We start from the raw sequence: 12,636 nt of genomic DNA, 5'->3' as shown, positions 1-12,636 counted from the left end.
TTCACACACCCAACTGCAACCAACCTTTTGTTTAGTCGATGGGCGACGCGAGAGGGGGCAGTTGTATGTCCGGCACTAGGCTTGCAACTCCATGTGTTTCCCTCAACTGCAATTGCATGCCTCCCTCCGAACTATAACTGTCCTTTGTGTTTTTGTTGGAGAGCGGCGGGAAGAGGAGAGGGTAGTTGCATGCCCGACACTAGGCATGCAATTGCAAGTGTTGCCCTACACTGCAACTGCATATCTTCAACGTGACTACAACTTTGTGGTGTTTTGTCGGGAAGGGAGAAGTTGCATGTCTGACACTTGGCATGCAACTGCATGTGTCGCCCACAACTGCAACTCCGTGGTATTTTGTCGGGAGATGGACAATTGCATGCCTGCCACTAGACCTGCAATTGAAAGTGTCGCCTCATACTACAACTGCATGCCGCCATGATGCCAGCTGACTGAGACTTATTTTTAAGTCTCAATCGACCAAGCCATATCCACATCCTATTATTAAATTAATTTATTATGTTTTTGTGGTTTTTCTTTGAAAAGAGACATTTGGATTTTTTTAAACACGCCACACCAACCTAGTTGCACGTCCGCATTGCATGTGAAACAGCATATGATGAGATCTATTTTTGTTAGTACCATTTTTTAATTTGTGGATGATAGAGAAATTACAAACAAACGAGTAAAACAATGGCCGACTCAACCCAATGCGATAAAGAAAATGCAAGCTAAAAACAGTGATAATTAACGTTGAACATTTTTCTAATAGCATGATGATTATTTGTAAATAATATTGAACATTTCCTAATTGCATGCTAGATATTTTTCAAATACACGATTAGTATTTATGAAAATGCACAAACACATTTTATAAAAAAAATATTGACTAATGCTTACAATTTTTAGAAACAAAATATGAAAATGTATATGAAAATGAAAAAGAAATCCGGACAAAACAAAAAAAATAGCATGTTAAGAAAATTGTAGGAACACCAACTAATATAGCTGGCTGGTGCACCACACAGCTAATATATTCGAACAATATTCCGCAAATATATATATATATATATATATATATATATATATATATATATATATATATATATATATATATATATATTCGAACAATAGCTAAAAGTTTCGGTAAAAATGCTCGAACAATAGCTAAAGCTTACATAATCAACGAGCAGCAGCACCAAACAGAAAAACTGCCCAAAATATCTGAACCGGCACTACATAGAAAACGCACAAAACAAAGACAAAAGCAGCGCCAGCCGCCAGCCCAGAAAGCCACAAGAGGCCACGACGGGGGCTGGACATAAACAAAAAAAAGTAAACAGGTGGCGTCAGCTGACTGAGCCAGCTGAGACTCTCAGTCGACTGAAATCTAGACAGATCCTTATATTAATTATTGTTCTTCTATCATTATAAATCAATAAAAAGATACGCAAATTTTTCATATTCGCGAAAAAAAAAAGACTATGCAACCACATGTTGAATAGGTATTATTATAGTTATATACTTTACATATATTACATTGCTATATGTAAGGAGAGGTATTATTATCTACTCCCTCCGTCTTATAATGTAAGACGTTTTTTGACACTACTCTAGTGTGGAAAAACGTCTTACATTATGAGACGGAGGGAGTATATATTATTTTAGTTCTATTTATGTCATTTCTTTTATTTTAATATGCAAGATGTTATTATCTACTCCCTCCGTCTCATAATGTAAGACTTTTTTAACACTAGTGTAGTGTTAAAAAATGTCTTACATTATGAGACGGAGGGAGTACATATTATTATAGTTGTATTTAATATAATTTTATTTTTTAATGAGATATACCCATTTTAGAGTTTGGCACATGGGCTCGAGCTTTGCCGGCTCGACGCTGCTTTGCACGTACGGGAATGTATCTGGTGCACTGGGGCAATTTGTGCTATCGGTGCACCGGTCGCCCGTTGCACATTCAAAAATGTTCGAAAAAATTCAGAAAAAAATCTAGTGCATTGACACAACATCTATGTACGTTGTCACAAAAATTTAAATCAATATTTGAAACATTGCTTGAGATACAAAAATAACAAATTTGACACTGAATAGTACATAACACAAGTTGGGCTTCATTTTTGGCCCATTAGCACATCGAGGTCAAATTTGTCATTTTTGTATCTTGAGCATTGTTTTGAATCATTTAAATTTTTGCGACAACATACATTGATGTTGTGTCGATACACTAAATTTTTTGCTATTTTTTTTCAATATTTTTAATGTGCAACAGGGTCCGATGCACCGGTAGCACAAATTGCCTTGATGCACCAGATACGTTCCCTTGCACGTACATACGTGCGTGTGACACGCTGAGAATCAACTTCGAATGCTGTCACAAATATCATAGATTTGTTTTCCTTCGAGGGACAAATATCTTAGATAGTGTCACACGTGAGATCAAACAAGTGGATTTTTTTGATCTAGTTTTTGTTCGTCTTCGTTCGTGCGTGGAAAGGTTGGATTCTTTTGATCTATACTTCTTTTCGTCGGCGACGATTTGTGTTCTGGTGCGCTGTTCCTACGAGACCTTAGTACAAATGATTTCTGACTGTCTACTACAACAAGTTTGATCGGCTCCGGTGAAGATGGTAGCACGTTTTGGATTGCTCCAGTGCTTGTAGTCGCCATTAGGTGGTCCGTGGACACGGATGTAATTTTTGTGTTCTTTGTATGAATGGATCGGAAGTTTTTTTTAAGAAAAGAAATGTTGCCCGTGTGTGTGTACAGTGCCAATTTCTGTTACTTTTGCAGGAAGGAATCCCAGATCGATGCCGACGCAAACAATCCTGTCGCCCAACAAACAAGTGTCACGCAGTCCCCTGGTCACTCCCAACAGACACTTGACCCTGTCCTGACGTCCACGTCGACGCAGCGTCGCTATCCTTGGATGTGCAGTTCGCCACGCAACTTCAAAAGTCATTGCGTATACGTGCAACGAAACGATATTCTCATATCGATCCCGGGAGCACCAGCATGTAGGCTGTCTATTTTCGTTCATGCATGTTCTCGCCTGAATATTTCCGATATTTCTTTAACAATTCACCTAGAGAATCTGAGTTTGTTTCGTCCCTACATCGCCCCAAAAGTCAAACCAGCATACCCTTCAGATATATTCATTTCTCCGACAAATAATTCTAGATGGAAGTATATATTAGCTAGTATTTTTTCGATAAGTATGTAATTGTTTTGACACTAATAATGTAGTGTCAAAGACGCTCTTATATTATAGGACGATTAGAGTAGTATGTATCCTTAAACTTAAAGAACATTTACAAAACTAAAACTACATTTAAATTATTAGAAGTGTGGAAGTCTTGCTCCTGTTGCATCGATCCGCGACATGCCGTGAATAAAGCTCGTTGTCTCCTCTAAAACTCCATTTCAACGGAGCAAACTTATTATGGCCGAAAAGTGTGGATGTAGACTAGAACATCTAGAAACAACTTGGTAAAGATCCATTCAGGCGAAAAAAATCCAATGCCTCGAAACACAACGTGTCCTCCCAATATCTGACAAAGTTGCGTTTAGAAAATAGGAAGCGTTCACTGAGTATATATACACCACGCACGTCGCCATCGCGCTAAGCAACAATCGGACGCATCGCCATCTATAATCACTGCAAATCTCGCACGCCACCTACCCATTTCTATACTCAGCCCACACCCACAGTAATAGTACTCTGCAGCAGTCGTGCAGGTGCAGCCGGCCATGGCATCCTCCGCCAGCGACCCGCTGCTCCCGGGCGAGCCGCCGCACCGGCGGCGGTTCCTGCCGCCGTCCATCCGGCTCAAGACGTCCGTCTGGTCGGAGCTGGGCGGCGCCGTGGGGGACCTGGGCACCTACATCCCCATCGTGCTGGCGCTGTCGCTGGCCTCCCACCTCGACCTGGGCACCACGCTCATCTTCACCGCGCTCTACAACTTCGCCAGCGGCGTCCTCTTCGGGATCCCCATGCCCGTGCAGCCCATGAAGTCCATCGCCGCCGTCGCGCTCTCCTCCGCGCACCTCACCGTCCCGCAGATCATGGGCGCCGGCATCGCCGTCGCCGCCATCCTCCTCTTCCTCGGCGCCACGGGGCTCATGACCCGCCTCTACCGCGTGCTCCCGCTCCCCGTCGTCCGCGGCGTGCAGCTCTCCCAGGGCCTCTCCTTCGCCTTCACCGCCGTCAAGTACATCCGCTACGACCAGGACTTCTCCCGCTCCTCCTCCGCCTCCACCTCCGTGGAGCGCCCCCTGCTGGGCCTCGACGGCCTGCTGCTCGCGCTCGCCGCGCTGCTGTTCATCCTCCTCACCACCGGCTCCGGGGACGACGACGACGCCATCAACGCAGCCGACGGCCGCGCCACCGCGCGCCGTCGCTCCTGCGGCCGCGTCCCGGCGGCGCTGATCGTGTTCGCGGTCGGCCTGGTGCTCTGCTTCGTGCGTGACCCCTCCATCTTCCGCGGCCTCCGCTTCGGGCCGGCGCCGCTGGGGCTGGTGAAGATAACATGGGAAGATTTCAAGATCGGGTTCTGGCAGGCGGCCGTGCCGCAGCTCCCGCTGTCGGTGCTCAACTCGGTGATCGCCGTGTGCAAGCTGTCGTCCGACCTGTTCCCGGAGCAGGCGGAGCTGTCGCCGGCGAGGGTGTCCGTCAGCGTGGGGCTCATGAACCTGATCGGGTGCTGGTTCGGCGCCATGCCGTGCTGCCACGGCGCGGGGGGGCTGGCCGGGCAGTACCGGTTCGGCGGCCGGAGCGGGGCGTCCGTGGTGTTCCTGGCCATCGGCAAGCTGGCGCTCGGGCTGGTGTTCGGCAACTCGTTCGTGACGATCCTGGGGAAGTTCCCCATCGGCATCCTGGGCGTGATGCTGCTCTTCTCGGGCGTGGAGCTGGCCATGGCGTCGCGCGACATGGGGAGCAAGGAGGAGTCGTTCGTGATGCTGGTCTGCGCCGGCGTGTCGCTCACCGGCTCCAGCGCCGCGCTGGGGTTCATCGCGGGCGTCGTGCTGCACCTGCTGCTGCGCCTCAGGGAGGTGGACTGCGGGGAGCTCGTCGGCCGGCTGAGGGCCAGGCGGTATCCCTGGTTGCTGTAAATTACTGAATTACAGCAAACAGGTGATTATCCATTTGTATCTACAGTATATCTGTAGGAAAGTTCACGTCTGTAGTACTGATTTCTGTGGCAGGAAAATTTGACTGGTGACTGTCCTGATGACTACTTTGGTAGAACCATGTGTTCGGATGCTGGTGCTGCAGAGAGAGGCTACTCCAAGCAGTGGTCATGCTGAAGTATCAGTGATGAGGCAGTTGGAGATGTCTGGGCTTGTGTGTGCTCGGATACTGAAATACACGTAGCATTCAATCAGCACGTTGCACATCAGCATCATTCCTCCACCATCCAACTACTGACTGACCCACCCAGTAATTAAGGACAAAACGTAATTCAGTAGAAATATTCACGACATCATGGTGCAACCAATCTGCCTTTTCCTCGTCCATTCGAGGCCACCACAACACATTTTAGCGTGTCCATACGACAATACAAATTACATGTGGAGGCCTGCAACACATTTTCCCGGCCTAATTATGACTCAGAGATTGGCGATGAGCATATATAACAATACAAAATTACATCGCAGCATGTCCCAACGAAACTCGGCCAGTCTCCTTGCGCACTAGTACTACATGACCTCAGAGACAAAATACAGGTAATAAAATGGTTAAAAGGGACGCTAGAGCTACAAGTTATGAAGTCCGCTGCTTGTACAAAACATTACATATCCTAATAATATTGGCAAACCGGACATATCTTCCGCTGGGCACCATGCATCATCCTTCGAACAACATCCGTCACGTGAGTCGTCGAGTCGTCTTCTTTGTTGGAAGCCAGATCCAGCATCATTGTTTCGTGGGCGTGCAAATGCTGTTCCTCCATCGGAAGGACAAAGGGCAAGCATCCCTAGTTGAAACAAACAAAACCACCTAGTTTCTTCTACCTCCTCTTGACCGGAGTTCTAGATCTGGACCGCTTCTTCCTGCGATGATTAGAAATAGTTTAACAAATGGAGTGTGATTACAGTGCAGGTGATGTAGCACACACAGGGCTCCAGATTAACACGGGTCCGCATTCCTGAAAAGATCTAGGATGAAGCACGGATGGAATGCCGACCCTGCCATTGCACTCCACGACAAAATACAATTCACTAAGTTATGGACTTGATAACCTCAATGGAGGCTTGAATGCTTGTTCTACTTTCTCAAGTTACAATTCAAAGAAGTTCCAGGTGAAATTATTTTCAAAATTCGTAAGTTGACACAACACAAGACATTATGGCAAACTATGCAAATTTACGATCTAATCAAGGTTCTTACAAAATCCAAAACACAAATTTTCATAACACCTAAAGGTTCACCCTTTTTATCCTGAAAATCCTTGATATCTCCTCTTTTTTTGGCCCTGTTGTACTAACCCACTTCCCAGAAATCAGCTACAGCAAGTTTGAATAGATAACCACTTGAATTTATAAATTGCTGAAAATTCACACCAAAATATCACCTGGAACAATGTATTGAAAAATAAAGAACCAATTAAGCGCTTACCTTTCAGCAGATGAATAAGGTGAATGCCTGCGGTGAGAATGCTTGCTATGTGGAGACCGCGAAACTCGTCTAGAGATGAAACATAATACTAAATGGGTAAGTTTAAGGATAAGCGATATATGAACCTGATGTTGCTTCACTCAGAGGTGTCCTGCTCAGTGCTTATTCATATCAAATTGACAAATAATATAAGTAAAACAGTTCCAACATTATTTAGCTTTGAGGCATTTGCTTGCAAAGAGAATTATTATGAAGAGATGTAGTGCAACACAGTTCTACAAAACATAACATCAAAATACCACTGATGTTTCAGAGCCACCTTAACATAAATGCCCTACCCTTCATGGTGAGAAATGAGATTGATGTCTATAGCATGATTCTGAGCATTCATGATGAGCAAAACTATCAATCTCAACCTTACGATAGTTATGTGAACATGTTGGAGCTAACTAGCAAAAATTTCCCACTATTAATATATATTACAGAGAAGGGAGGAATATTGATATACCTGCTCCTAGATTTTGGAGGTGAGGGAGACATGCTGTTTTTACGAGAATGACTCTTTCTGCAGTAGAAAATGGAGTAATGGAGTAATCAGTACACAAGAGAAAGGGCAACTCATAAACTGAGATAGGCTAAACATCAAAATGTAAGAATAACACTACCTCCTTTTTGCATTATCAGAAGGCTCGTCGCTTGAAACACTCCCTCGGACACGTGAAGAACTCTCATTCCTAGTACGGCTTCTCCCACTTGGTGACCGTGACCGTGACCTTCTACTGCTGTGGCTAGCTGAGCTCTTAGTAATTTGCCTTGATCTATCGTCATTCCCATCTTTTCCTATGTCTCTTCTATCAGCAGAATCCCTCTTTCTCTCTCTTGCATCCTTTGGAAGGTCCTTCCGATCTCTTTTGGCATCATCCCATCTATCCAACCCATGTTTTGCATACCTGCTAGAACCCTTTTCCTCTTTGTAGGTGCCTTTTTTATCAATATTTTCAGGCATGCTATGCTTGTCACCATCTCTAAACCTGTCAGTTCTAGAAGGCTCAGAGTCTTTTCCATTGACAACCTTCACCTCTTTAAGATCTTTCTCATGATTGTTCCTTTCAAAATGCCTGTGAGTGCTCTCCGCGTTACTATTATTATTATTTTCAGTATGATGGCCGGAAGAGGTTTTTCCATTTTGGAAATCCACCTCTGCATGTCCATGTGTCTTCTCATTTGTTTTATGAATCACGCCAATTGGCTGAATAGAAGTTTTGGCTTCTCCATTCTGTGTGTCATGAATACTTGGCTCTCGTTCAGATTCTGCAGTTGGCCTACTCTGAGATCTTTTGTCACTGGATTTATGATCATCTCCGGATGAAACACTTTGGACCGAAGCAATACTGCCGTTACTATTATTGTGCAGTTCACCATCAACGTTCTCACCTACATGGTGATTATGTATCAAAGTTAATAATAAGCTCTTCCTTCTTTAGAAAATAAATTCAGGGAAACCATGTCTGCTTTGTGTTTTTCAAGAACTTACTTTCTTCAGGCTGAGCTGCATCAACTTTAATTTCGGATGATAAATTTGAAATTAAATCCTTACCATCACCGTCACCCTCATCATCCTCGTCATCTGAATCATAACTAGCAAGACCAAGAAGAGCACCTTTAGGAGAACTTAGCCCATTACCATCAGAACGACCAGTAGAGCTAACATTGTTTGGCTTAGCAGGGACTACAACTTTAGCTGTGGTCCTGACTTCTGATTCTCCCAGACCAAGGTCCTTTGAGCTAGAGACACCAGTGGTCTCATTTGCTGCAACACAGAGGCGATAATCAGCAACGTCCTATTTACATTAAGTTTTAAGTTTAATTCACTCACGTTCAGCTGATGAATCATCTTCATTCATAACTTTGGTTGCGATCTCGTTAAAAAGATCATCAGTAACCTGGAAAAAAAGGACAAAAGTAAGAAATGGCAGTCTTGCTGTATTTCTTAGGAAAACTTCTGTGAACAAACCTTTAGAAGAACTTCTGTCAAGACACGTTTAATTTCCTTGTTGATTGCTGCCGTCCGTGCCTCTTCAACTTCATCCTGCAAACGATTCAAGTCCAGTACATCGATTTGAAATGAGGGTCATGTTAATATCCAAGTCAAATATGAACAGGAACAAAAAGGATCAACTTTTCAGTAACTAGCATCCGATGTTTCGACCAGATCCAAAAGAAGCGAACATGTGTACAGAGGAAAAAAGATGCTGCTCCGGAAAACTGATTACAGGAAGGAGATTTGCCAGTACAGTAATACCGTATGACAAGCAACCTCAAGTCTCAAGTGCTTCACTGACAAATCAAATCTGGAAAAGATTGACACATAGCTGTGCCATTTCTCTCACCATTATGAAATCAATGTTCTTCAGAAATTACCATATAAAACATTGAAAAAAAAACTATATACAGAAATGTAGGGAAAGGCTGCGTACAATAGACCCAAAGTGGTCGGACCCTTCCCCAGACCCTGCGCAAGCGGGAGCTACATGCACTGGGGCTGCCCCTTTTTTTTATACAAAAGTAGGTAAATTAATTAGTTTCTCAAAGCCGCTGATTTAGTTAGTTCACTCTGATTTACAAAAGTTGTCCAAAAATCATTATGCATTTAAAGCCCTCCACAATACTATTTAGCTTTAGACCCGTTAACTTGGACATGGTACTACTCGTACTGAAATAAATCATTAGGGACACATGCAAGTAAATCACATTAGGGCAGATTAATAGCGTAATATGTACTGCACTAATGATTAAAAATAAAGAAGAGCACCTCATCAGCTTCATCAGCTACGATTGATTTTGCTGAACCAATGCTTCTACTATCAGTTTGGTCAGCTCTTTTTGGTGGTTCCGCAGCATCTTCAGAATCCATGGAATCATAATTTGTCGAATGCTGCACTGAAGCACTCGCTGGAGTGGATTTTTTCTTTAGAAGCTCTTCTCGAAGCCAGTTAGGTACTGGAGGCTGATACATAATCGAGCACAAGAATCAGTTAAAGTTAAACGGATATGGTGATAAACAAGTGAAATGAATGGAACCACAAAACCTACTTTCTTTGACCGTTCTGCAACATTGAAAAGAGTGTTTGCGTCTGTAGGGAATGCTTCATTTACACTACCAACACCAAATGCTGCAGGTGGAACATAGCTCGAACCAGAGAGTGCTCCAAAGAGTGGTCCAGCATGCAAAGAAGGATCCATCTGTAACAGAATAAAAATAAGTACCACTGTATCAATGACGCAAGAAATTGTAAGAGATTACTAAACCTGTGATGCTTGTGGTGGTACTGGAGCTGGATGAAAATATCCAACTGGAGCAGATGGGCCCCATGATTGAGTTGATGTTGGAGTTGTGCCATGTTCAGACACTGCTGTTGGAGCACTAGATCTGATATTTATCGTCTCATGTACTGCCATATCAGGAGCTTTTCTGTCATTGAACTCCAAGGGTTGGTCACTGGGATCAGCCATCATCCTATAAGACTGTAAACCATGCCCAGGCACACCAGGAGGCCCGCGAGGAAATCCGTCTTGAACTGATGAAGCACTCAGAGATGGCTGAGCTTGTGGGCTTGGATATTGAAGCATAGCATTACCATTACCTGTTATTACATGGCATAGTCAAAATCTACCAGTATCAAACCCTGAGCAGAATACATATCAGCATCAACCATATAGTATATAGTTATATATAGTGACCCACCTAGTAATTAAGGGTGAAAAACACGAGTGTTTGCAAGAGACACAAATATTCCACCTCTTCAAAGTGAAAAGTACAATGGATCAACTACATGCCACAGCAATTAAGAACAACCTAGAAAAGCTACGTAGGTTATACCATTTGTACTGTAATTTTGGTAACACCAAAAACGTGGTGTAATCAAGAGTCATTGGTACAGAAAATCACAAGCATCATAGTGCATGCAACCAATAATTTGGATTTTCTGCTCCATTTGAGGCCAACACAATAGTGACATCCAATGAATTGCCTCAAAATACAACAGGAATGACGTATAAACAGCTAAGGTAGCTACAATATCAGAAGATAGATGAAGTGATATACCCTCTCTGTTCTAAAATAAGTGATGCTTTAGACTTTTCAGTCTTTCTGCAATTGAACTGAATACATATCCAGCAGGGTACACCTAATTCTGACGCAGGCCACACAAGCAAATTAAATTGCCAAGCAAGGCATACCTTGAGCAGAAGAATAATTATAAGGTACCTCCTGCTCATAGGTGGATGGAAATGGACCAAAATTCTTCGGTGGTGGCGCCATGGGACCTCTATCTGCAATATCATCTTCAGATCTGTTCTGAAACTTATATACCCATCTGTAACATATAATGAGCAAGAGTAACAGGACATGTTACCTTGCAAATAGTTTGTTTCCCTCTGTTGACCTGACATTTGAAACAGCAACTGGTCGCTACTTGATTGTGGAATTGGTGGGTGTAAAGGTTCTGTCGGCAGACCAGCTGGTTGCTGATACTGATCATTGTGGCCATAATGGTGAATTTCTGTTCTACTTGGAATGGCATGCTGCTGAATCTGGTGGTTCTCTGTAACAGATTTAGCAGAAGCCCATTCCTTTGCCTTTGTGGCCCAATCGTCCTCATTGGCAAGCCCTTCGAGTTTATTTTGTTTTTAGAAATTAAATCGTCACAACAAACTAGCCATTTATTATTAGAAGAAGTAAATTTTCTGCTCCAAGGAGCCTTTTTTAAGTTGGATGTCGAACTAAAATTCCATTATAAGTCGTTTAACTAATAACGTAACTAGGCAATGCATCTGTTACATCACAAACCAAGAATCATGACACAACTTGGGAAGGACTGATTGTGTACAGAAGTATTGAGTCAATGATCAGAAGCAAGCTACGTAAGACGGGACATGCATTAATAGTAACAGGCAAAAGAAAAACAGTGTAACCAACCAATCAACCAACCCAAATAACAGTGACGCACATGATAAATAATTGAATAAATGTTTTGAAACTTGAGTTGCATGCACAGTTCATAGTTATTTGACAAACATCCGTATTCATAGAGACACAAATATTGCATTACAATACCCACATATCATAACGATGCTCTACATCAGTATCAACACAAACTATGTAAGTCTAGTTTGGATTACCTCACTGTTTTCTCTGCGAGTAAAATTATACATATAATAACATAGACTTGGATTATATTAACATACCTGGGTATCCATGATTTTGAGGCCATGAATGATTCGGCCAAGCCTACAAAATAAGAAATGTCCAATTGTAAGTCACAGAACTTCATGTCCAATGGAAGAACATGACAAATAGGCAACTGAAACAAGAAGCCACAGGTAAAAACGTCTCCATATGGCTTAAAACGTGAAACTAACAAAACATGATGTCATTTGGCAGAACATTTGCTGCCACTGAAGAAACCTCACTCCAAACCAGGATAAGTAAATCATAAAATTGCTGCGAGCGCCGAGTTGTACAGGGCGGAGGAGACAAGCTTGACAAAATTACATCAGTGGTGACAAAATTTGCCGAAACAGTTCCTCATCAATCGCAGGGGGCTAAGCTACCGATTGCACAATGTCACAAAACCACCCGCTTATATAACCCACCCGCGTTCTACCATGACACCAACATCGGACTACACCAGACACAATCCACAGTAAATCGAGTGGGATCACAGAACTAACATATAAGTTTATAACATGCTTCCCTAAACCCTAGGACCAACAACGGGCCTACGCTCCGAATCCTAACACAAAATTAGCTACAGAATGTTCCTTCCTAATAGTTTACCGATCATCAATCTTCTGTCCCAGAGACGGAAACCAAGTGACGCCGACATACCTGTCCGGGAGGCGGAGGCGGGTAGCTCTGCGGCGGGGGCTGGGCCGCAGCGTGGTGAGGAGGCCAGGGGTTCCCGGGCGCGGGGGGCGGGGGCTGCATCTGCTGCTGCATCGGC

At 43.5% G+C, this 12,636-nt stretch overlaps 2 protein-coding genes across 6 annotated transcripts; one reads left to right on the top strand and one right to left on the bottom strand.

Moving 5' to 3' along the window:
- Nucleotides 1–3,711: 3,711 nt before the first annotated feature.
- On the top strand, nt 3,712–5,425 carry LOC119365954 (molybdate transporter 2-like). Its single transcript, XM_037631609.1, has one exon. It carries the CDS (start codon nt 3,763–3,765, stop codon nt 5,122–5,124), a length of 1,362 nt encoding a protein of 453 aa, XP_037487506.1. The 5' UTR covers nt 3,712–3,762; the 3' UTR covers nt 5,125–5,425.
- Nucleotides 5,426–5,629: 204 nt separating this feature from the next.
- LOC119365952 (cylicin-1-like) lies at nt 5,630–12,630 on the bottom strand. Of its 5 annotated transcripts, none has more exons than XM_037631602.1 (14): nt 12,522–12,630; nt 11,879–11,921; nt 11,047–11,301; nt 10,871–10,963; nt 9,941–10,275; nt 9,725–9,874; nt 9,444–9,638; nt 8,646–8,720; nt 8,508–8,574; nt 8,166–8,441; nt 7,297–8,065; nt 7,140–7,196; nt 6,632–6,700; nt 5,630–6,066 (listed from the first exon to the last, which is right to left on the bottom strand). In XM_037631602.1, the coding sequence occupies exons 1-14, from the start codon at nt 12,618–12,620 to the stop codon at nt 6,024–6,026; spliced, it is 2,526 nt and encodes an 841-aa protein (XP_037487499.1). In that variant the 5' UTR covers nt 12,621–12,630; the 3' UTR covers nt 5,630–6,023. The 5 variants fall into 5 exon arrangements, with proteins under 5 accessions (XP_037487499.1, XP_037487500.1, XP_037487501.1 ...); XM_037631603.1 differs by having other exon boundaries at nt 8,229–8,441; XM_037631604.1 differs by lacking the exons at nt 10,871–10,963; nt 11,047–11,301.
- Between the last annotated feature and the right edge of the window lie 6 nt (nt 12,631–12,636).

The sequence above is a fragment of the Triticum dicoccoides genome, chromosome 2B (genome assembly GCF_002162155.2).
Source record: "Triticum dicoccoides isolate Atlit2015 ecotype Zavitan chromosome 2B, WEW_v2.0, whole genome shotgun sequence".
Taxonomy (NCBI): Eukaryota; Viridiplantae; Streptophyta; class Magnoliopsida; order Poales; family Poaceae; genus Triticum; species Triticum dicoccoides.
The sequence above is the reverse complement of the archived record's forward strand: the minus strand, read 5'-3'. Positions and strand labels throughout refer to the sequence as shown.

Bases quoted from the DNA above. Each gene is read 5' to 3' on its own strand.
- LOC119365952 (XM_037631602.1), bottom strand. From the start codon at position 12,620: ATGCAGCCCCCGCCCCCCGCGCCCGGGAACCCCTGGCCTCCTCACCAC. The intron at 7,197-7,296 runs GTAGTGTTATTC...TTTCTACTGCAG, and splicing joins TCTGATAATGCAAAAAGGAG to AAAGAGTCATTCTCGTAAAA. The intron at 6,701-7,139 runs GTATATCAATAT...TTTCATCTCTAG, and splicing joins CCTCCAAAATCTAGGAGCAG to ACGAGTTTCGCGGTCTCCAC.
- LOC119365954 (XM_037631609.1), top strand. From the start codon at position 3,763: ATGGCATCCTCCGCCAGCGACCCGCTGCTCCCGGGCGAGCCGCCGCAC.